This window comes from Perissodus microlepis, chromosome 11 (genome assembly GCF_051167445.1).
Source record: "Perissodus microlepis isolate ML-2025 ecotype Zambia chromosome 11, ASM5116744v1, whole genome shotgun sequence".
NCBI lineage: Eukaryota > Metazoa > Chordata > Actinopteri > Cichliformes > Cichlidae > Perissodus > Perissodus microlepis.
Genome location: NC_140471.1, coordinates 12,470,447 through 12,495,890, shown reverse-complemented (window position 1 = coordinate 12,495,890; position 25,444 = coordinate 12,470,447). Strand labels below are relative to the sequence as shown.

Here is a 25,444-nt window from a genome sequence, read left to right as displayed (position 1 = left end):
TCTTCGTTTTCAACTTTCTTTACTCGCGTTTGAAATTTTCTATCTATTCATGCTCCGTGCATTAAAGTATTAATTTGAGGGTAAGGCTAATTAGCTCTTCTTATAAGCTGTTTGTATTTTCAGTGTTCATAATTGATTAGGAAAGTGAAGTGGAAGTCATGTGGCTAGTGGCGGCTTCACTTTCTGTCTTTGAAATTGAGTGTGTGTGTGTGCATGGGCTTCTACCTAACTTCTATAATGTAATGAAGTGCCTTCAGTATTCTGGATAGCTAAGGGGATGTCAATCTTCATTACAAAATGTGTTGCTGATTACTGTTTCAAGTGCTGCGAGTTTTTTACTAGCATAGCTTTGTGGGGAAGTATGTGTGTGTTTGTGGCTGAGTTGGACTATTAACAGAAATGTTTTGCACATCCCCTCCTCCTTTGTGTGCACGTGTGTGTGTGTGTGTGTGTGTGTGTGTGTGTGTGTGTGTGTGTGTGCGATTACACGTGTAAATGATCTCACAGGGGACATTATTCGGTACACGTGCCAGCCAGGCTTCACCTTGGTGGGCAGTGAGATTCTGACCTGCCGACTTGGAGAAAGGCTACAGATGGATGGACCTCCACCAGTCTGTCAAGGTTGGTTTCATTCAGTGTGACTTGGAGTCTTTGGGTATGTTTAAAATTTTTCTGTGTTTGATTTATGTATTTATTTATTTTTTTGCATTTGTGTTTGTATGTTTAAGTGTTCCTCAAAATGTGTGTACACATTCCCCCCACACATACATATATATGTGTATGCAAACCTGTTTATGTTATGTGGTGCTTGACACCACAGTGCTCAGGTTGGTTACAGTAAGCAGCACACACTGATGCATTATTTGACAGACTGCCAGCAGAGCCTCGTCCAGCAGGCACCAGGTGGCAAAAAGCAGCTCTATTCCAATTTATCAAGATTCAGAGTAACAATACTACTGATCCAAGTCCATAGACTGCCATTTGCATACAACCAGCAGTTTTACTGTAGTGGGTAAGTTTGAAACCAATTACAGATCAGCAGGTTTTCACGTGCTGTAAAAACAGATATTCTACCCCTACGTAACGGTCTCATGGGTTTGATTGATGTTTGCTTACCCATAATTCTTTTGAAGATGGAATTACAAACGAGGAGCAAAGTAAAAGAAATTCCTGTCGCCTGCATCAAAGATTTTGTTTAGACAAAACAACAAATGCCTTCAGCCTCCCTGTCGTGCCAGTAAATCTCTGCTCCACACAACAGAGCACTCTAAAACCTTCTATCCCCTGTGGTTAGACATCTTTTGAAGTGCCCTGAAGTCCTTTGTCTACAAGTCTTGACTTGATGAGCATTTCTGTCTTTGTATTTCTAGAAACAGTGAGTAATCGCATCGGACTTGTGATCAAGGCATGACAGATGCTTGACAAACCTCAAGCCTGCATTCATAAAGCAACGTAGAGAACGACTAGTTATTTGGAGCCTATTTGCTTATCCCTGGCTGTTGTTACTTGATGCCTGACTTGATATCTTTGTTTTCTCCCTGCTGTGATTTTGCTGCTAACTCTGTGTTCAGAATTTGACTGACTTTAATTTTAAATTATTACTTGGTAGGTTTCACAATAAAAACACAGCAACAGCAAAGATTAGGCTCAGCAACTGTTTGATCCAAGATACGTAAACCTCAGATTTTCTTGTGTTTTTCTATCCAAATCAGCCACACAAACATCTGTCAGTAGGTAGCTCAATTAACATAGGCACAAAGGTGAGGGACCTGAAAAATTATAATTTGAGTTGGAATTAATTAAGATGGACAGACGTGTTTGTGTGCAAAGAGAACAAGCCACCTTCACTTGTGCTGTACTGGGCTTACCTAGCATTTTTCAGTATATTAATAATTTACAAAACCACAAGCAGCATGAAGTTGAGCAGCATGTTATAAGCTTATTAGACGTGCTGGAATAAAGGGGATGTGAAACAAAGCTTGATTGCTTATTTCATCAGGGTAGGTATGGCATATAGATCTCTCTTCACCAAATCTTTTATATGTCCTGTATGAGTCCTTATATCACATTATGTCAACATGAAGGGTATCAGCAACAAGCAGTATGTTGTGAAGGAAAATGTTTGTAGTTAAAACAGCTGATTTCCATCAATATGAATAAACTGATAAACTTCGCTAGTGCCAAAAGAGGGCATTCAGTCACTTTTTGAGTACTGGGCAATATTTCAAGCCATCTCACCAAGGCTGGTCGGCCAGCTCACCTTGTCATGTGTTACTGACTACACAGAGCTCTGCCAAGAGCAGCTAGCTCATAGCATCAGAAATTCACACATTGCACTTAAAATATTTTCACAGGTTTTAATTTGAGCGACTACAGTTGACTACAAAACATGTTGGGACTATTCAAGTAGTACACAATAATTCATATTGCTGTTTGAGAAGCGCTAAAATATTTTTGTGTTGGACAGCAAATGCTCTCATTCATCATAAAACATCTAATGTAAATACTGTACTTTGCCAGAAAAGTGGATCTGCTTAGTCACCTAAGCTAAACCAAGCTATTTGCTAAACTATATTAGTTTTGCTAAGAGAATGTGCCCATACTCAAGTACAATGCAAAAAGCTGCAGAGGTGTTAAATCAACATCTTTAAAGTGTTCAAATGTGCCAGTGATTGCAAGTCATTTGTTCAGACTCTCCTTAAATCTTGCTTTGAGCATCATATTAGCATAGTTAAGATAACTGTAGAGTGACTAATTTATTATGTGACATTTTCATGGATTGCCTTTTCATTATATTCAAGAATTCATCTTACCGTGTTGGATATGGTATGTCTTTGTGCCACCTCTAGCATGAAACTAATTGCTCTCCTTGGGACATGTAAAGTTGAACTTAATTTGAGTTGACCTGCTATTCACATCCAAGGGACTGCCACAGTAAACTTGCATAGGAGCCACTTCTTGTCACAGCTTGCCAAAAGGGCAGGAAAAAGAATTCTCATGTGCTCTCTGTATTCCGCTTTTGTTTGCTGTCAGCCTCTATGTTAATTGTAATTTTATGCTTTTAAGATAACACTGTAATGTCCTTGTATGGCTATGCAATTTAACCCCTAAATATGCTTGGCTTTTAAGATATTTCCCCAAGCTCTGTCTTTATAAAAGCCTGTGAGGAAGGTCAAACATTTTCTTAAATCAAGGGTAGAGCCACCATCGACTTGACTGCTGCGTTGGTTAAACCATCTGCCACACTGAGGATTAGTGTAACTCAATAAATGTTGTCGTATTGCGCCTGCTGTCACATTCGTATAGATGTTTGAGGAACACAAGCGAGTATGGACTCATGCACTAACCTCGTCTTTGCAATACATACCAAAACTTTTTTGTGCGACATTAGTTTGTACATAACCCTGGGTGTCATTGGCATTCAATATGTGCCACTTTCTGAGTGAAATCAGCAATGTTGTAGTTTTCCACAAGGTAAAACATCTGTGGAAGATATAATAACTGCTGTTGGCTAAGCTTAAACAAATGATGTTAGCCTGCATGCTACTTAATGCTGACTCCAGGTAAGGTGTAGGTTAAATTAGGGCTACATGACTCTTAAATTAAAAAAAACATATGTCACTGTGTTTTGTTTACTGGGTATTTAGTGTTTTTGGTATTTATGGTATAAATTTTAAATTTGTTTTTTTTTCATGATCATTTTGAAGAGTACATATATATTTTTCAGCCAGTGTCTCTATAATCACTCACAGTAGGATACAGTGCTCGACATTTGTACTGCAGCCAAATCACCATGAATGCATTTTATAAACCTATTTCATAAAAGGCATCTGTAAAAGTATGTGGTTTCTAAAATGTTTTGAAGCCTCTCGTGACTCAGATTTTAATCCCTACCTGCAAGTTTCAGGCAAAGCAGTTTAAACCGCAACTGTGCTCAGTGGATGGACGTGTTTGTTGCTTGGCAACAACTTTAGTTTAATAAAGAATGATTGGAGGCTCAATTATTTCAATAACAAGCACTTACCAGCTATATTGTTCTATTTACTGTGCATTAGATCTTATCAGGTGAGTCTGTTTTGTCTGCATCTTAAAGCTCTCCAACATGTGGAAATGCCAGAGGCAAATGGGAATTTGTGCAGTGTATGAACAGTTTTCAGGCTAGTAACTCCAGAGTAGTTAGTAGGAAGAAGTTGTAGAATTGAAATTAGCAAATTGCTTATAACAATTGTTTTTTATGATTTTCCTGGAACTGGGAAGGCTCTGTAACAAGTATACCGCTGGTATCAGTAAAGCAGAGGCTGCTGCTGCTTAGCAAACAGTTCCATGAATTGATGTAACTGCATCAACTAAAGACCCCATTGAACTCCATATTTCCAGCGAGAGTCATAACTCTTATGTTAAAATGGAGCGCTGCAGACTTTACTGTATAGAAATGTATTCAGTGTTATTTCTTTTTGAAGTGTGCATTCTTCAGAGGTTTTTAAATAGCTGTTTGTAATGAACTGTAAATAGAAAACAGACCAAATATGACTGATTGACCTTTGTCCTGACTCACCACCCACTACTGTGCAATGTGCCCTTAGTTCGCATTAGCATTCTGGGTGTGTGGAGAAAAATAAGTGCCTGTAGGAGCCGTGGTTTTGTAGTTATGCTTTTGTGCCCTGTAAAACAAAACACATGCTTTTATGTCATTCCAATCTACTTGTACATTTTTAAAGTAATTCATTTACACATTGCTCTTTGTCTTTGCCTATTAGAGCGCACATAAATATACCACGCTAAGCTAAGTAGGATGCATTAAAATTAAGGAATATTCCAAAACACAACAGGAAATAACAAAAATATAGAACCATATAGATTCTGTGTCTTATAAACAGCCAAAGAATAGTAGTGAAGAAAGATTGCTAGTTCACAATAGTTTTTTATGTTAATTTATTTTCGGAATAGATTGTGCTGAGATTTGATGCCACCCTAATGAATACCATCAGTGTATTTATGAATATTGATTTAGCTGTGTACAAATATTTACACATTTAATATATTTGTTGTTCAGATGATTTAAGGAGAAATTCTTCTTGAACTTGGTGCCCACAGAGAGCTCTTTTTAAAAAGAAATGTATTGTTTCGTTGAAAATAACTGGCTTAAGCTCTTTTTGGGATCATATGTGCCTGTTATCTTTGAGCCGAAGGCTATTGCAGTTCAGCCAGTTGAAACTTTAACAATGAGTCACCAGCGGGAATATTCATACTGCTTTGTGTTAAAATTCTCTGCTTCTGATGTATGTCCGATGCTTTCCAATGACCTTTTCATCTGGAACAGTCGTTTGCATTAACCTTTTGTATGCATCATGTTTCTTCACTAGTGGCCCAGAAGAGAAACTTCTGTTACTCAGAGAAAAGGAAAAGAGAGAAACAGGACTGTCATTATTTCAGACATGCCAGCCTACAGGAAATGAAGGGAACGTTCTGACCTGATACACACGGAATCCTACACACACACACACACACACACCATTTTTCCATACAAAGTTAGCTGTCTCACCTGCTGAGTATTATTTGATGGATTGATATCAGGGGAGCCTGGTGACAACGGCAGACTCACAAGCTCACCCCTAAGGTGCAATATCACTCTGGCTCAAATGTAATTGTTTCAGGACTACTTATTTTTACAATATCATTTCTACTGTCACAGTGAAGCATCTCTATCTTCCCTTCATCCATGTCTTACTGCATCTCTAATTTTTTCCTCTGCCTCTCGTTTTCTGCCTCTACTTTTCATCTTCCTTCCACCCTCTGTTGCTTCTTCTCATTTTCTCTGCCAATTCTTTTTCCTCCAACAATCTCACCTTTATTTTGTTTCTGTTCCCACCAGTCCAATGCCCGGCCCACGAGGTCCGTTTTGACTCAACAGGAGTAATCTTAAGCCCGGGCTATCCTGATAACTACCCCAATCTTCAGATGTGCTCCTGGCTGATCAACGTGGAGAAGGGCTACAACATCACTTTGCACTTTGAACTCTTCCAGACAGAAAAAGAGTTTGACATCTTGGAAATTTTTGATGGTGGGTAAAAAACTTTGTGTTCTTTTGTTTTTTAATAAATTACTGAAATTATAAACAGGCAATCGCCTAATAGAACATCAGCCACTAGCACATATGCTGTTTGTCATTGCCTTTAGGTCCCAACATCTACAGTCAGAGCCTCTCATCACTCAGTGGTGATATTGAAACACCCTTCAGCCTGACCACCACAGGCCACCAGCTCCTCCTGCGCTGGTCCTCCGACCATGGCACCAACCGCCGCGGCTTCCACATCAGATATGTGGGTGAGTATCAAAGTATGTATCCAGTTTATAATCATTCTCTATTTTTTTACTATGCTATTTGGTTTTATTTTATGTTGACCTGCAGACACGTGATAAGAGCCATGGGTCTACAATTTGGACAGTTGAAAATGTAATAACACTAAACAGACACAGATGTGTATGAACCTCAGCTGTAGCTACTTGAAATGGCCGTGAATACAATATGACCCAAGGATTTTTATCACTGTGTGCTGTGTTTTCTATTGATTTATTTATTTTTTTTAATATGCAGTCAGTTTACAAAAACAATTTCCACAGGGTAATAGCTCGCAATAGGCGCTCACGGGAAAAAAAGCACGAGGCTGGAAACCAGTCACTAAAGGGCAGCGTGCAGCTTTGCATGTCTAAAATTACAAAAGGCTTGAATTCTTAATTGGCTCTTTAATAAAGCAAGTGCTGCTAAGCAAGAGCAGCATAGCGATCTTTTCTTTCATTTCAAATGCATCAATAACAACACAAAAAAAGCACAAAAGACATTCATTTTTCATGGTGTCTGTCCATTAACTTTAATGCACGAGAGTGTTCCTGTGAAAGCAAGTTGGTGTGATGAATTTTGTAAAGAAAGCTCCTCCTTGACTTGATTGACTTTAATGGGAACTGACTCAAACTCCAGCATGTGTCCTTTCGTCTTAAATCCCTGCTATCGCCAAGTCATGTTGATTTGAGAGAATGGTTGACAGCGTTTTTTGAAGCACGCAGCCCTCCCTCCCTCAGCTTTTTGTGTCACATGGAAAATCGAATTTACCTTTTTGTGTTCAATAGACTGTAAGATCGGAGGAAGGAAGGCGATGGGAACAAATGCAGAATGCACCAATGCTGCATGTGTTAAAAGCAAATTGAATATGTGCATGCCCATAAGCCAAAATGGGATGGTAATAATGTGATAGGTGAGGGCTTCCTTTGCTGTGTGGTGCATAGCCCGAGTTCTAAATAGACGTGACACTCCTCGGGCGGTTCCCCCCTCATTATTGTTCTGCATTGAAAATGGAGCCTCGCTGTAACGAAAAATTTTCATCAGTTTTTCTCTAGAGGTGCTTTGCTAATGCCTCTCATCCTTTCCTCTTCTTTATTTACCCTTCTCTCTCTTTTCTTTCTTCGACTTCATCCTCGCCTTCTTTCTTGGCTCTCTCTTCTATTGCCTTTGCTCTTTTTTTCCCACTTCCCCTCCCCTGCTTTCTCCTCTATCATAGCCATGTACTGCAGTACTCCAGACTCTCCACAACATGGCTTTGTAGTGAGCCAGACCGGGGGTCATCTAAACAGCGTGGTGCGCTGGGCCTGCGACAGGGGGTACAAGCTCATTGGGAAGGGCACAGCTGTGTGCAAGAAGACCACCTATGGCTACTACGCCTGGGACGCGCCAGTTCCTGCATGTCAAGGTGAGCTCATTGGCTCTGGCATGCTTTTATTTCCTCCTTTAGCCTGCCTCTCTACCCATTCTTCTGGTCACTGCCTCTGTACCCTTAGTCTCAACAGCCAGACAGGCAGGCGCTTAAAGCACCTAAGTGTCTGAGCCCAAGCCCTCTTCCTGTGTTGTTAGCAGCTGAACTGAAACCAGCCTGATTGAGAGCCCAGAGTCCTGTCAGGTGGAAAGGAAAAAGAAATCAATCCTCCCTTCTTCTGTCAATTTCCACTTCTTCAAATTACTTTGGCTAACTTGCCATTAGGATGCAATGTCCTCTGCTGTTCTGCCTTACTCAACTAATTGGGTTCTTCAGCGTGCATACGTGGAATATGTGCATTTACGTGCGCATGATTGCATGCGCTAGCACAGACACACACATATACACATGCTCAGGCAGCATTAATATCAACAGATGGTGTGCTCAATTGCATCAAGTGAAACGAAAATATTTATGTCATGTACTTTAAATGATTTAAAAACACTTCACACGTGTGATTGATTCCATCAGTTTGTTAATTGCACACTGCTTTTCCAAAGCACAAACTCAACTTTGGCTGCAGATGAACTGATACATTCATACAGATGTTGTCCATCTGTTATTTTATGCAGTGGCCAAGATCACATTACAGCATGTTCAAGCTTCCATTCTGTCTGAAGCAGGATACCTCGGAGAATCCACGGTGTATTATCAATCAGTTTTGCTCATAGAAAGAGCAAAGGCTCAAAATAATTACCAGGCCCTTTAACCACCTAAGCTTTGATGATCGCACTTCAAACACCAACATTTTTCATCTGCAGTGTGGAAAACTTTTTAGTTGTTTTGATTAGTATCTGCCAAGTTACAACTCAGATGAATGTCAATTGATTATCTCACAGGGTGTTGACGGGCATTGTAATGGCTCCATGCCACGTTGGCAGAATCCTACCTTTGATGCTTCACAGTATGCAATTATCATCGCAGCTCTGTGGTTAGATATGTGTCTTTGCATAACCGTTTTTGTTTAGTGCGGCCCTTCAGATGTTAGGTTTCCTGGCTCAGTTCAGTGTGTCCGACCCAATGATGAGCACCTTAAAGTCTCTTTGTTCAAGTGTTTTGTTTGGTCTAAGCTCTGAGGCCGGAGTAACCCAGATTCACTCTGTGCAAGTTTAACATTGCACTTACTTCCAAGGACACAATGCTGTGCAGAAGTTTTTCGGCACATTTGAGTGCTTTGTACGCCTGCATGTCAGGAACACTTGGTGTTGGAACCAGTCACTTTTTTGGTTGCACTTGTCATTTTAATGACTTTGTTATACATCATTAGTGTGTTTTTAGATTCCCCACTGAGTCACAGTGAAAATAAAAGGTTGTAATTATTAAGTACTTTTGTATAATTTGGCATAATTGAGTAGATGTTTGGTCATTCAGATGACTTCTTTCTTGAATACCTTCTTATAAGAACAGTGTAATATTTATGTGGGACTTCAATTTTCATAACCTCCCTGCAGTGTGAATACTTTCACTCTGAGACAGCCGAATGCAATTTTCCACAAGTGGTCAGTCCTAATTTCTTTGATTTCTGCCAAGTGAAAGGATAGTCTTGTGCATTAAGAGGTCTATAATATGCACAGCAATCAAATAATTTAAGTGTCAGTGTACCACAAGGGTTCTTACATTATTATTCTAATGTACACTGGGTAGGTGTGGAACCTTCTGAGTACTAAATGTTAAATTCTTTCTTTTGGACTCCTACATATTAAGGCTGTCACCCTTCAAAAAGCTAATAAAAATGTAACAATAAATTAAAATTCCACACAGTTAGTGCACCACAAAGAGGTTGCACTGGTGGGAGCACAAACATATATATTTTTCTTTGCAAAATTGTGACTTTCTAGTGATTATATATGAATGCCTACCACACCTGTGTTCACCAGGCATCTATCTAGTATGTCTCTTGTACTGTGCATAAACATGTGGGTCGGCCATTGTCCTCTTGCTGCCTGCAGCTGTGTCATGCGGTGTGCCCAATGCGCCAGCGAACGGAGGTGTGCTCACTGCTGATTACTCCGTCGGCACACGGGCGACCTACTTCTGTAACGGCGGTTACCGGCTCTCCAAAGAGCTGACGACCACAGTCTGCCAGCCAGACGGCACCTGGAGCAATCACAACAAGATACCCCGATGCTTTGGTGAGTAGAGAGGAAGCCTTGGAAAGATGGAAGGGGAGGGGAGCGCAGAGGAGAAAATAGTGATTTGGAGAAATGAGGTTGCAAAAAACCTTGCAGGATTTTTTTTTCTGTTCATAAAAACATTTAAAAATGTTCATATTGTCTGTTGCTTCCACTCAAAGGTGGCCAAATATATGAGAGCCAAAAGAAGATAAAGCTATGTTTTTTTTTTTGTTCTTTTAATTGGAGGCATTACAAGTTGGAGTTTGAGATCGTCTGAACAGCAGGTAAAATATCAAAACAGGTTTCTCCAAAATTGGACAGCAATGGAAGGAGTTAATGTAATAAGGACTGCAGTCATAAAGAAATGCAAGTTGCAGTTTCCTTACAAAAATCCCAACTTGTTGGGTCATGATAAGATGCATGGACGAAAGGGGGAATAATGCTTGAAAGGATCTCTGCAGCTGGCGCTGGGTAAGTCTTTTCACATGCCAGTGCAACTCCTCCAAGTTTGAAAGTCAGTGCAGGGAGTGATTGACAGCATTGTTTTCTGTTGAGACCACTGTTTATTCCCTGCTGTATATGTGTCTCACAGTGAAAAGGGAAACAGAGTTTGTTTTGAAACTCATTTGGTTTTAGAAAGTGCCAATTCATAAATAGCTTTGTTGTGGAAGAACATTTGTATAACTGCAACACATGGATTCGTTTATGCTGCTGCTTTGCGGTGTGTGTATAAGGGATAAAAAAAATTATACAAAAGTCAATCCATTGGAATAATCCAAAACTCCCGTAGTAACTGCCCATAAAATAATTGTTATTTTATTTTATTTTTTCAGTGATGCCGTGCCCCAGTCTTAGCCCGTTTTCCCTCGATCACGGGAAATGGAGGATAGTCAATGGCTCGCACTATGAGTATGGGACGAAAATAATCTTCACCTGCAACCCTGGATACTATCGTGTGGGCCCCGCCCACATCCAGTGCCTCGCAAACGGAGTGTGGAGCTGGAGGAACGAGAGGCCTCGGTGTAGAAGTGAGTGACTTTGGTTGCAGCAACACAAAATATGCAGCGCTTGTGCATCTCACAAATTCATAAGTGGGGAAAGGAAAAAATGACAAAGCCAAAAAAACGGGATGAACGTAGAACTGAGCCAAAAGAATAATATTCCCAGAAATGAACTCCGCTTTCCTGTGGTTCATTCTCGCATTATCTTGTAAAAAAGACATTCATCGGATAGACACGTAGCACGAAATGCCACTTCACAAACTCTCTGAGCACGTCTGTCGATTCATTGAATAAATGGAATAGAAAGCATTTTAACATTGTCATCGAGCCAAATTGAAAAATCCATGTCCCGCCTTGCCTTGGGTACACTAGATTCATAGAATGTGGGGTTACGAGACTTGAAGAATGAATACCTTATTCACAGCTCAGTTAATCAGCAGCTCAAAGACTCACTTTTGTGCTCCTCACCTATTGCTGTCTCAGCTTAGGTTAGATATTGTTTATTACGAGAATCGGAAATAAAAGCTTTTCATCACTGCCATGGGAACTACTTTTAGAGAAGCTAAAAGCTGAATAGGTAGTGTAATGTGAAAAGGTGATGCTAGCCAACATGATGAAAGATGGTGGAAAAAAGGAAAACCATCATTATCCTCCCCATGAAATGGTACAGGTCACTCTTTTAACGCATTAAGGTTGGCAAGATGGGCGTAAATGACTGTGCTCTCCCATTGACTCTGAAGATGTAAGCCAACTTCTGTCTCTTTATTCTTTCTCTTGTTCTCTCTTGCTCATTCTCCCGGTGCCTCCTTCATCTTTTTGCTCTTCCTTTTCTTTTCCTCTTTACTCTTCATCTCTTTGCAGTCATTTCCTGTGGCGATCTTCCCACTCCTCCTAATGGGAAGAAAATTGGGACCCAAACTACCTTCGGAGCATCAGCCATTTTCAGCTGTAACCCTGGCTATGTTTTAACTGGATCTACAGTTAGAGAGTGTCTCCTGTCTGGCCTTTGGAGTGGAATGGAGACTCAGTGCCTGGGTAAGCCAGGTTTACATGTTGTCTTTAACTTTTTAAGCACATCCTTGACCTAGGTCAAAATCTGCTGGCACTCTGCTTTGGCAGAGTATGAGCTGGGTTTTTTCTTTTTTTTTTTTGATTGGGCAAACATGTCCAGAATAGAACCAGATGGGGAAGCAGAGGGTGGCTATAATTGCCTCTGTTGCCAAGTGTGTTTGGCAAATAAATGTAAAGCATTAAGACGATTTCATTGATGATACCATGTTTGTCATCATGCTGCGACTCAGTGATGCCACTGGAACACATCAGACTGTTTTAGACCTTGTAGAGATTATGAGGTCAAATTTTCTTTTTACTACCAACGATGGTGTATCTGGAAAAATATATTAACTTTGTGAGTCTGCGTGTTAGTCTGTGAAGACGCTGATACCAGAACAGAGTAACAGTGCAAGGTGCAACAAATAAATAACTGTAGTTGAGTTCAACAGTTAACCGAGTGATCGATAGATGCTCAAGGGATAAATGACAGTGTACAGTGTTGTCTTGAGAAGTCTTGAGTTTCTTTACATTTTGCAATGAAATTGAAAATGGGTGTAGTGATTTAATTAAATATGTAAAACATACATGGGGCAAAAACAGAGATTGTACAATTCTAGTGAGCTTAAAAGTGAATATTTGGTATGATCACCTTTATTCTTCATCATAGTCTGAACTCTGTTAGGCATGCTTTCTTGTCATTTCTTTAAATAGTCTTCAGGAGTAGTTCTCCGGGCTTCTGATAGCGTTCCACTGTGTGTTTTTCTATCCAGGTATGCTTTTACTGCATTAGCAGTGTGTTTGTTGATCAGTCTCATTCTGAAAAATTAAGCGGTTTCGAATAGAAAATGCCAAGTAAGGTTTACCTAAGCATTTGCTCTTTGTTTCGTGGCTTCCTGACAGCCACTCCGCTACTGAGACCATTTCTGGTGAAGGTTTTGCAAACAGTAGAAGGATCAACTGAAGGGCTATATGCAACATCAGGTCCTTTTTCAGGTCTTGGATTTTTTCCTGATTTCTTAAGGAGGTGCATTTTTTGCGGGTTTTTGATTAATAGCTTTGGGAATCACTTTGTTGGTTGAAAAATACAATCAAACTGTTCTTTTTCACTTTTATTTTTTATAGATTCTGTTAAGGAAATGGGAAGAAATGTTGTGTTTTTCTAACAGACTGCTAGTAACAAGGTGCCTAAAGATGCAATTTAAGATTGGTTCTTTAATAAGTTATGTTATGCGTACCCACAACACTGGTTCATCACTTAAGTTTGGTGCTTTTTTTTGGATAAGTCACAGGTCAGTGTTAAATGGATTAAGAAGAAAAAAAAACCCATCCCTCTGAAAATGGTCAGGTCCAAGGACTGGGCTGAAATGTGTCCAAAATAAAACTTTAAAAAACCTTCAGAAAACCTGGAAAACTACTTGCTCAAGACCACTTCAAACATTACAAGAAACTCTGAGTCTTCAAAAGCAAAATATAAAGATATTAGGTTTGGCTCAGGACTTTTGCACAGCACTGTATTGATGGATTTGTTATGGTGTGATCCCATTAGAAGATGGTCTCTAAGGCATATGTGCAAGCACTTTTATCAAATACCTTTGTTAAAAGTGCTTGGAGCAGGTTTCTGTAGAGTATAAAGTAAATCCTGTCCTTGTGAAACTTGAAACATGAGAGCAGCTGAAGAGCCACAGCTTCTGTCAAAATGTAAAACACTTGCTAAACTGCACTAGTAGAATTTGTATAAACAGGGACAGCATGCTACTGCTTAGCTTAGCATGGCTCATCACAGCTCTGTACATTCAGTCCTGCCCAACAGCAGAATGTGAATATTTGCCTCACAGATGTATTATATTAGTCGGTTAGCGGCAGAGTTGCAGAGCAGTCCCAGCTCAGCTCAAGATTGGTTCAGTTCATTAGAAGGAGGGCACCTTTAGCTTGTTTAGCGATATGACTGGCAGGGTTAACATAGCCAGGGACCTTTCGGGATAGTTGCCTACTTCAGCACGATCTTCACAGAATCTGGCTGCTCTCAAATAGAGTGTGATAATAAAATGCTCGGCTGAGCTTCTGGGTGCAGGAGTGAATTAGGGAAATCAGACTCACAGTCAGGGGCAATATCCCAGGTTTTAAGTGGCAATGCAAATCTCAGCAAGATTCCTGCTCTCTGAAAGGGATTTATTGTAGCTGAAAGTAATACGATTATGTGCATGAGCATATTGCGCAGATTTTAAGTTTCACATGCGTTTCTCTGTCTACTGTCGATGAGGACGGCAAAGTTATCACTACAAGTGCAGCTGATTATACAAATTTAGAAATGGAAACTCAGAGATAATGAGCTGAAAAATGCTTTCCAAATTCCAATATGTTTAGCTAATACTCTAACTGATTTTGTTGGACCACAATATAATTCCAAGATCTTTAAAAAGACCAATTTAGTCGTGTCGTTTTATGATAGTGTTGTTAAAGTTATTCAAACATGGTAACACAATTAAAATCGTGTTTCCACCCTGCAGCTATCATTTGTCAGTTCAGCGGGAGCCACTTGAGGCTTTTCATTCTCCAACACATACAAATGATAGAAAGTTGAACTCGAGCACTGAAGCACCACATGAATGATTGAGGAAAAGCAAAAACTGAGCCTCCTTATTATCAGAGTTTTATAAATCTCTCTGACTGATGCTGAAGAATCGATTGGTCTGTCTGAGAAAGATGTGTAAATATTTAATAAACATATTTATTGTATTCTTTTTTCCACCACCCTACAGCTGGTCATTGTGGCGTTCCAGAGCAGATTGTGAATGGACAGGTGATTGGAGAAAACTATGGTTACAGAGACACGGTGGTTTACCAGTGCAACCCTGGATTTAGGCTCATTGGTTCCTCAGTACGAATCTGTCAGCAAGACCACAGCTGGTCTGGACATCTGCCAGTGTGTATCTGTAAGTACTCTAACACAATCTGTAAAGAGAGCAAGGTTTGATTGCAATTAAAAAAAATATATATATATTTATTTATTTGGGGGTGTAAATCTGAATTCAGATGGACAGGTTTCTTTGCGTTTAATTCACGTGAGTGTCTGACAACACAGCCTCCTGCCTCGGTGTTGATTGCTTGCCGCAGGCATGGCAGGCATTGTTTGCATGAAAATTTGAGCACAATACAGTCAAATGAATAAAACCTTGGTGGATGTGCAGGTGGCTCCTTACAAGCTATCCTACTGTCTATGGTGAAACGCTCAAATGTGTCTCATCGGCTCCTCTGCTGACCCATGTTGTTTAGAAATATGACAGAAGAAGGCGTTCCTGCACAGGGGAAAATAATGCAATGCAATTAAATGAATATTTTATTCTAAGTCCATTTGTTTTTTCTCCTTTTTTTAAATAATAAGGATTTAATTTGATTATTTTATAAGGAATAGCAAATATATATATTTGCATGACATGTTTAGCCAAAAACACAAAGATTTAATTGCACTGTTGAACACAGATCAATAAATAAAGATTTGCTGTAGCATCCTTTAAGATATAACATATTTCTATAAAGTAATAATGCTGTTCCAAAGCTGAGTGTCTTACTCCACTTCTTGTTTGGCAAACACTGAAATCAGTCCTTAGTCGATACATAACCTTGTAATTTGTTTCAATCTCTGATTCGCCTATTGATGCTCTAAAATGTGCTGTTTGCCCTTTCACAGTGGAGATCATGTCTTGACTTCTAATTCCCCCGTTGCCCTCCGAGGTTCATTGTATGATAATGACTCTTCTGTGATAGGTGTCACTGTACATGACCTCGATCATTCTTATTGAATTTTCTCTCTCTACCTTATTCTCTCTGTTTTCCCACCCACTTTGTATTTGTCTCACCTTCTCTCCTTTCCATTTTCTTTGTAACCCTTCTTTGCTGCCTTTTATTTGTCATTTTCCTCTTTCACGCCTGCTGTTGTCATGTTACCTGGGTGATGTGCTTCAACTCAAGCTGTCACATGCGGCCACCCTGGTAGCCCTATCTATGGCCGCACCACAGGCGATGGCTTCAACTACAATGATGTGGTGCACTTCTCCTGCAACAAAGGTTACACCTTGGAAGGACCCTCCACAGCTCAGTGCCAGGCCAACCGTCAGTGGAGCCACCAGCCGCCAACTTGCAGGGGTAAGGTCCAGCCACAGAACACCTTCAGCATATACATGCAAAAGAAAATTTCTTAATTTTTTCATAGAACAGAGGCTAGAAGGTTTATCATTTGAACAGGCAGCTGCCAGTAAGCTGAAATGGAATACAGCCTGGTCACACTAGCTTCTGCGGGAGCTTTGTGATTATTCAGGTCTGAAGCAGGGAAAACCACAAAATTCAGCAGCCAGCAGATGTATTATGATCATTCAGCAATCAGCAGCCAGCTTGCAGCAGCACAGGCAATGGGAAAACAAGCAGAATGGGTAGAGGAGGAGCTCAGACATCTATTGATCTGAATGAGAGCAGATCCTACCTGCTCCGCTCTCTGGGTAGAGCATTAGGCGGCAACATCTGGAGCCTAAGCCTCAGAGCAAAAAAGAGAAGAGAAACAGCAATAATGAGCTTACAGCAGAATGTATGGAAAGAGGACTATAATTGGGAAATTGTTTCTACGGTTTTACAGCTAGTTTCTCCCCGCGCTGCAGGGAGAGATTATTTTGAAGGCAAGAAAGCTCAGACTGCAATCAGTGGGAGAGATCTTATTGGGTGTGTCAGGTGATGGTTGTTTTTTTTTTGTTTGTTTGTTTTTTTAAGTTGTGACCAATTGTAGTTCGCCTGTGTTAGGCTCATTAGCAATGTATTCTGCTTCCAAGAAGAATCTTTGTTTCGGTGTAAATAGGTACTAAATGGTGTAAACTAGTTTAAAAATTCAAAGAAAGGAAGATAGAAAACACATCATGAATTCATCAAATTAGAGAAATGCATCTAAGTAGTATCCACTGTTGTTTTAATTGGTCTCCTACCTAGTGGACCAAAACTAGATTTGCCAGACTTTGCCCATTTAAAAATACCTCTCCTCTTGGCATGCTTTTTGTTGGCAATTAGATATGAAGAGCCACAGTTTTCATTACTTCTGGCACTGCAGAGATGGAACTGGTGAAAGATAGAGTGAGATGATATTAAATTGTCATGACTCCCTTTGTCAAAATCCGCTTGTTTGTTCCCACTAAAATTTTTCACATTATGCCAGCTTTGTCGCATTTGCATTATTGATTAACTTTGATGTTGCTTTGAACTTAATTTCACCCTCGTCTACATTCAGCTGAGTGAACCGTCTTGTCAGCAGTGCGGTTTTAGGGACTGTAACTGTAACTGCTTCCAAAATAGATGCTTGTGAATTTGTGACAGTGTGTTTTTTGTTTTTTTTTCAAGCGTTAGGTGAAATTATTATTGACAATGCCAAATATAGTCTGTGCTCTCTTGTCTTCATGTTTGCAGAACAAACAGAAAAAGCCAGTGATTAGGTCACATCAACAGTTCTATTATTAACTTGCATGTGAGCATACTGAGAGGCAGCAGTTACGGAAACCAGGCTCCAACCAAAAGACAAAAAGACTTCACGTCTTCCAGAAGCAGCCCGAGTGATGAGACCTGGGAAGAGTTAAACTGCTGCAAAATAAGAATGTGTTGATGTAACACTCAGTGACATGTTAAAGTAAAATAGATGTTCATGAAATACGGCTCACACTCTCAGCATTCGTGACCACGGTAGATCCAATATAGGCAAAAGAACCAGGAAACACATTACACATTCATCTATGACAAAACCGTCACTGTGAATTAGTTGTATAAAGTGTGGTATTATAGTTTAATTAAGAATGACTGCATGTTATAATTCATCTCCTGCAGTGCGTTGGCATGACTATACATATCTCAGTGCCATAGCAACCACATGTACAGAGATCATACATATTCAAAATGGAGATGTTGCCAAGAAATGAATATTAACTTTGGCTTATGTAAATATTACAGTCTTCAAAAGATGTGCATCCAAAGATTATTTACATGATCTTTGAAAAAGGATCATTAAAGGATGTGTATGAAAAGTTTGCCAGGAGCCATTACTACATGATTACAGCACACTTATGATGAAAAGAATAAAGATTATAAATTGAATCCATAAACAGGCGTAATACGATTTCACTCAGGGCAACAGGAGTATTTGGAAAGGGCAAAACGCCCTGTTTTCAACATTTAGTTCAACAAGTATTTATTCAGCTATGCAGCTCCAACGGTGATTTGGCTGAAATTATCTTGGCTGAAATATCCTTGAAGCAATAAAAATTAATTGGATTGCTATCAATATTCGGCTGTCTGCGTTCTTCCATTATGAACAATCTGCTTGAGGAAAGAAGCGGGGCATGACTACATTTCTCTTTTTTTTTTTTTCTTGCAGTGGTTAACTGCACGGATCCAGGTATTCCTGCCAACTCGATCCGGGAAAGTAAGATTGAGCACGGTAACTTCACATTCGGGAGCGTCGTCTTCTACGATTGCAACCCTGGATATTACCTCTTCGGCTCCTCGGTGCTCACCTGCCAGCCGGTGGGCCAGTGGGACAAACCATTACCGGAATGCATTGGTAAAGTGGCATGTTTTAAAGTATAAAGTCATTTAATTATTGAAATTAAGGATCTTTTTCTGTATTTCGCACTAAATACTTTGGGGGAAGGCCATATGGTGTAAAAACCTACCAAATCAAATACACGGAGTTACCCACTGTGGTGACCCCTTGTGAATAAGGCCACAGCCAAGAGTAACTTCTGTATTTAATGTGAAACTTCCAAGTGCCCCAACTAAAAACATATAGAGAAAACAGGAGTTTTTTCAGCTAAGTGTGCCCAATTTTATCTGTGTTCCCTCTTGCTTCTTAGAGTTTTGATAGTTTAAGTTGCTAAACAGTGTGATTGTGAGCATCTGTGTAATGTGGGATGCCCTAGTGGCTTATGGTTATGGCACACTGTGCCTAACTGAGAAATTGAGAAGCTGTCACAGGGCCAGTTGTTTAGGCAATAGTTAATGTTCCCTCAAAACCAAGCACTTAAATTGCAGCAACTACCATCTATATACTGTAGGGGTTATCCCAGGTTGTAATGTGGCTCTCAAACACCTGGTTCATCATGCACTCTGTTTCTGCACGAGGCTGCCAGCAGTAATGACCTATTTCTAGCCAAATTATCTAAAGTAAACCTCCACATTTTCCACACAGGCTCAAAAAGCACTTCATTTCATGGTAGAGAGATGACGCGCAGCATTTATTTTATCAAACAGAATAGTAATTAAAGAGATACACAGGAGTGTCTCTCTCAAATGTTTATTCACTGCTCCAGGCATCAGTGACTCTTTGTTACGAAATTAGCTTTGCAAAACTGCAGAATCTTACTTTGCATTATGAGACTAAGCTGATTAAATGACAGCTCCTACAAACAAGCATAAAGGTCAGAAGAAGAATAAAGTAGCAGAGAAAGTGATAAAGCAGGTTTTAGGTTTTAGGCTTGAAATCCATAGAGTGAGAATTTTATATGAAGTGTGTCCGCTCTGTTACACTGCACCGGGCATTTTTATTCAATTGGGTTTGTGCCTCATTAGGCACATTAAATCTGAAATAAAATAATAGATGATATGATAAAGTGTCAAGTCTCACCTGTAATTTCAGTGCTTCAATATTGAAAGAAGTGTTTGAAAGAGATAGCCACAGAGGCGTAGTGCGCTGATTGCAACAATTCAAAATTAAGTGGATAAGTGGTCAGTAATTTTTCTTGGGTGCTGTATGTCTCAGAGTTGAACTACCATTCTGTTGAGGTGGATGTATTTTTTAGTATAAGGGGAAAAAGGTGATCATTCAAGTAAAGAAAGTAGAGAAACTAATAATAGCCAGCCAATAATCCTGAAAATGGATCAGCCAGTTATAGGTACATCCAGAAAAGTGAGTAGTCACAAGAATACTACAAAATGGCAAAGAACCTATTAGACCAAGAGTACAATTCTTTTGAATAACCAGAAAACCATTTGTCCTGCATGAGCAGAGCCTCAGAGGATTGAAATTCAAAGCTCTAGTAAGTCTGAAAAACAGAATACCAGGTTGTAGTCGGCAAAAATTTAGAGTAGAAACTGGAAGAGCTGGTGGAAAACGTTTTGTGAACTGATGAAACAAAAGTACACCTCTATGAAAATGAGAGAAAGGGGAAAGAAAATTTCTTGTAGTTTTTGGAATAAGCATACTGGCATTTATTAATATTTATGGTAGAACCAACAGAATAAATCCCAAGGTGTAGAAAAGCTTTCTGTGTGCTTCAATTTAGCCAGTTGCTTAAAAACTCAGAAAAATGTAATCTTTCAGCAAAGCAAATATGCATAGCTGTTAAGGGAAGGTGAAGATGAGAAATATCTGATTGTCTGAGTCAATCACCTGGTCTCAGCCTGATTGATTTGCAGTCTGCTTCCTGAGGACCACAACAAAAGGGAGCTGCAGAAAAAGTCCTGGAAAAAACATCACTAGAGAATACACAACGTTGTTCTCTGGTTATGGTCAGACTATTACATACACTCGTCACAATTTCTTTCAACTGCTCATTTTCCAGTACGGGATGATTGTCCAGTGTACATCTTTAATGACTTTAAAAAATAAGAATTTGGTGCAGAATTTTGAATGTATTTTGGATTTTTTCTAATCCACATGGTGTAAAAGTACACATACAGGCTCAAATAAATACATACACTCACTTAAATCTTCAAGTTATCCTGAAAGTTAAACAAAATCTTAACTTGCCAAGGCCTTTTAACTTATTGTTAGTGGTTATTGACTACATTTAGTAGTTTGTCTTTGGCAGCATAAGAATGGTCAGACGAGACAAAGAAGGAGGTATTTGACCAAAATGACAAATACCTCCTAGAGGAGTAAAGGTGAGTAAAGGTGAGACTTTCTAATCTGAGAACACTGTACCAACTGTCAAGCATGGTGGTGGTAGCATCATACTTTGGGGTTGTTTTGCTGCCACTGGTACTGGTACATTGCACAAAGTGCAGTTACTCAACTTCACCTCAAAGCAACAGCTAGGCAATTTAAAAGTAGACATAGTTCGGTGTTTTCCTCAACCTATTGAAAATCTCCAGACTTTGCTTAAAAGCCACATCTGTGTTATGAAAGTCATGAACTTTTCCAGTTCTGCAAAGAAGAGTGGTCAAACATCCAGCCACATTTCTACCAGAAGCTTGTTGATAGCTAACAAAAGCTTCTGGTCAAAGTGCAACTTGCTAAAGGAACTTAAACCAAATATGGAATATACATACTTGAATGTGTATGTATACTTTTACCCTGTGTGGATTAGAAAAAATCCTAAATAAATTCAAACTTGTACACCCAATTTTTGTTTTTAAAGTCATTATGTATACTGTACAACCATTCCACCCTGGAAAAACAACAGTTCAAAGAAATCATTCAAAACACATAATTAAAATTAAATTCATGCCTGTGATGAATGTATGTAAACTTCTGAGCACCACTGTATATCAAAGCATTTGACTTCATTTGTATCATTCAAACTCTTTCTTTCAGTGTTTATGTTGTATGAACTTAAACCTGGCATTTTAACTTGGTATCATTTTTCTCTTTCAAATTGATTATCTTGTAGCATAAAGAGCTCAAACAACAAACACATCTGTAACTGTCCCAGTACTCACAGTGTGTCTGTGCATCAAATCACTTTTAGATGAAAAATGATTACGACAGTACAGAAAGCAAATAAATTTCTCTTTTACACACCAAGGCACATTAATCTACTCAGACTGCATTTTCAACACAAGCTTCTCTGAACTCCTTATAGATTAGAAATCAAAGAAGTGTCCTGGACTAGCTGCTGCTTCTGACAGGGCGTCATTCATGTCCGGCTGTGTCACAATGATACATTGCATGTGCTTCATCCACCTCAGCTCACTAGATATTTTGATATTTCAATGAAATGGTAAATAATGCAGTCAAAATGGTTCCTCTTCTATTAAACTGTTTCTCATAAAATAGTTAAAAAATGTTTTTTAAAAAGAATCCCACTGGCACCGGTAATCGTGTGAATAGTGATTTCATCAGGTGTGTTGAGGCATGCAACAAAAATCCACCCATCCATTTTTTCATGCTAATAATTGCCCTTCTCCTCCCTCTCTATCATGCAGAAGTGGACTGTGGTCAACCAGGTATACCTCCGCACGCAGTCATGAGTGGGGAGAAGTTTACATTTGGATCCACAGTGCGCTACTCATGCCTCGGAGACCACCAGCTAATAGGAGACTCATCACTCACCTGTCAACTGAATGGACACTGGAGTGGTCCACTGCCCCACTGCTCAGGTACACAGATACACAGAAATTTGGGTGTGCATATAAACAGAGGCAGTCCTGAACACATTCAAGCTATAAAACAATAAAAGTCTGGCTTTTTTACTTTGCCTTGACAATTTTAAATCAGTATTCGGGTATTTTAGTTTATTTTGTAAATTCCTTTTAATCTCTGTCCTTTAATTTGTATTTCTAAATTAATGGAAAGTGATGTGATTTAAAGATTTCATTTAAACACATTTTCCACACTTAACCTTTTGTGATATCCACACAAGAGGTTAAGTGTGGTTTTGGTTTGATTTGTGGAGCTTTGAGATATCTCTAGAATATCTCAACATGCTCCAGTATGATAGAGTTTAATGGAATTGTGTTTGTGGTGAAAAATTCAGCAGCAGCATCTTTTTTTTTTTTACAGAAGAAATGTCCACAGTTCTCTGAATAATGGCACAGGCTACTGTTAAATAGCATAAATTGAATTTGTCAATGCTAGGAGCAACACACACATAATTTAGTTCAATTTATTAATCAGGTTTTAAGACAAATTAAACCAAAACTGTCTGTATTTGTGGAATAGTGCAAGACGTAGATAAAACAAGAGATAAGACTGCATTTTATTTGAAACCTACCAGATTATTCAAATGAATACAGCAACACAATGTCGAAAGGCTTTAGTGTGCTAGTATTAATGGGATATTGGGTCAGATATCAGCCAAGTGAGCCAATTACTGCCCACAAATTAAGGCCCTGTGGAGCTCTTACTGGATTTAATGTACATTTGCTCATTATTGCGAACAATTTTCCCATCTACTCAAAGCAGTATTTCACTTTTAGAGCAGGCACTCCTGTTTATCTGACATATCTGCATTTCGCTGATGAAGACCAGAAAAAGTACACAGAGCCAGATTAGTGCCAAACCGTAGCCCTTACTCATCGTTTCTCTTCAGTTCAGTGATCAGGATGTATATATTTGCACCTAAACCAAAGAATTTGGCGATGCAATTGTTGCTTCCTGCTGAGACACTCAAATTGAGTGAACGATATCACCCTTGACAAAACCTCTTTTTTTTTGCACAACTTTGTGTACTATGTTCAGTACATTAGGCCCGTGAATCTCCCCTTGATGTTTTCTGAAAACTGTAAAAAAAGAGAGAGGCTTATAGCATGTCTGCAGGACTTCAAACTTCCCCCTTAATCCCCCCTGAGCACTTTCCTCACATCACACTTAAGCATTCCTGACCATTTAAGTGGATTCTCTTTACTGAATGTTCACTTTCTTTGCTCAATTCACTGACCGAGAAGTAATATTTGTAAGCAGACTTGTGTGGCGGTTATTTTTTCCACTTCTTTCAATGGGAGTGTGAACTCTCTACTTACCTTATACTTATATTCTATTTGCGCAGACAGTTGAGAAGTACAGAGGCAATACAGACATTAGATTCCTAGGGCTGAACGCAGATGCACAAAGAAGCACAGTCTCAAATTTATCCCCCATAGTTTTCATTTCATTATTTCATTGCAAAATAAAGTAGAGAAAACAAATGCACAAAGGTTTAGTCTTTCTTGGAACCTACATTGTCTTGTGAAACCAATAAAGCATATAATTGTACTGTTATTGGTTTTACAAAGCTAGATAATGATTCCAGGTATTTTTATTTTTATTGCCTATCACCTAGATTTTAAAAGCAGTTTGGCGTTTGATGGCAAGGCAATTTGATCAGCATGAACTCAAATAGGGTTAACCCTAACCCTCTCTAACACTACCCTAAAATTCCTGTTTTTATCAGAGGAAACCTAGTTTTATACACTGCGGTATTTTTGGCTAAATAAATAAAACATTTAATGCCAGTCTTGTTTTTTTTTGTTTTTTTATTTAACTTGTCTAAACATAATCAACATCAACTCATGAAAATTTGATCACTGAAGCCAAAATCAGATCTGTTCCTGACTATCTATAATGTCGTTGTCAAGTGCATTGCTGTTGAGCCAGTAAATCCCTGGAGAAACTTGTCCTGCAGACCAACAGTCCTGGGTCACAACAACCAGATAATTCAATTGGAAATAGGAAACCTTTAGTTTACTGTAACCCAAGAAGTTAAAGAAAAAATATGGTCACAAAATATGGACTTTCCTTGTATATACTTAGATTACAAAATGCAGATTAAATAACTTTGTGCTGAAACACATTTTGTATTAATATAGCAGATGCTTAAACGTAAAGCGGTACTTCTTTCAAACCAAATACATTTGTGATCAAAAATGATCTTGAATCATCTCTGGGAACTTATTTGTGCAGTTAAAAAGAAAACCTTTTAAATATTTTCAGAAAACATGGGGAGCTACTACTCAACACCACTTTAAAAAAAATAGAAGAAAATCTGGTTCCTCAGAAGCAAAATATTGAGAAAAGAGAAATGGCTCAAGACTTTGGCATAGTACTGCACCAGTTGCACTGGAAGGAAAATAGCCACAGGGTATGATGCTTCTGCCTCTTTGCTTAGCAGGTGGTGGTGTGTTCTTGGTGTTGAATGACTCACCTATGATCCTCCTTGCATAACTGTGGTTATTGAGGCCAGGCAACTCAATCTTTGCGTCACTTAAACATATAAACTTGCCATTCGAAGGCTTTTTCTTGGACCCCTTTAAAGGCGTTGGTTTTAACTGTTAAGTAAATTTGGCATAAATGTCATCACCACATGATGGTCTGTGTGGCTGCCTGTTTTGGTGCCTGCATGAACTCATCTGCAGAGAATTTACATTACAATGCATCATCTACACATGCACCCAGGTGCTGCATTGACTACTCACCTGTTGGGTCTCTGTCTGTCTCTGTGTCCACAAATAGGTGTAACCTAGACTTTAGTCCACATTTTAGCAACATCAGCACAATGCTTTATCCCAGGGGTAGGCAACTCCAGGCCTCGAGTGCCAGTGTCCTGCAGGTTTTAGATCGCACCCTGAGTTAACACACCTGAATCAAATGATTAGTTCATTACCAGGCCTCTGGAGAACTTCAAGAAATGCTGAGGAGTCATTTAGCCCTTTAAATCAGCTGTGATGGATCATGGACACATCTAAAACCTCCAGGACACCGGCACTCGAGGCCTGGAGTTGCCTACCCCTGCTTTATCCTATACAGTTT

The 25,444-nt window shown here is 39.3% G+C and overlaps 1 protein-coding gene across 7 annotated transcripts in view; it reads left to right on the top strand.

The window, feature by feature from the left end:
- Nucleotides 1-25,444, top strand: part of LOC146377328 (CUB and sushi domain-containing protein 3-like) — a 233,650-nt gene that overhangs the window by 163,974 nt on the left and 44,232 nt on the right. For 6 of the 7 annotated variants that reach the window (XR_014801636.1, XR_014801635.1, XM_084943659.1 and 3 more), the window contains 11 exons: nt 508-621; nt 5,873-6,061; nt 6,178-6,336; nt 7,554-7,742; nt 9,755-9,937; nt 10,753-10,947; nt 11,782-11,955; nt 14,733-14,906; nt 15,943-16,116; nt 18,374-18,559; nt 22,144-22,317. Coding sequence is in view for 5 of the 7 variants with exons in the window: in XM_084943659.1 (XP_084799785.1) it covers nt 508-621; nt 5,873-6,061; nt 6,178-6,336; nt 7,554-7,742; nt 9,755-9,937; nt 10,753-10,947; nt 11,782-11,955; nt 14,733-14,906; nt 15,943-16,116; nt 18,374-18,559; nt 22,144-22,317 (1,911 nt within the window). In the remaining 2 variants the exon portion in view is untranslated. The remainder of the gene's footprint in view (nt 1-507; nt 622-5,872; nt 6,062-6,177; nt 6,337-7,553; nt 7,743-9,754; nt 9,938-10,752; nt 10,948-11,781; nt 11,956-14,732; nt 14,907-15,942; nt 16,117-18,373; nt 18,560-22,143; nt 22,318-25,444) is intronic. The other variant, XM_084943658.1, reaches the window with a different exon arrangement.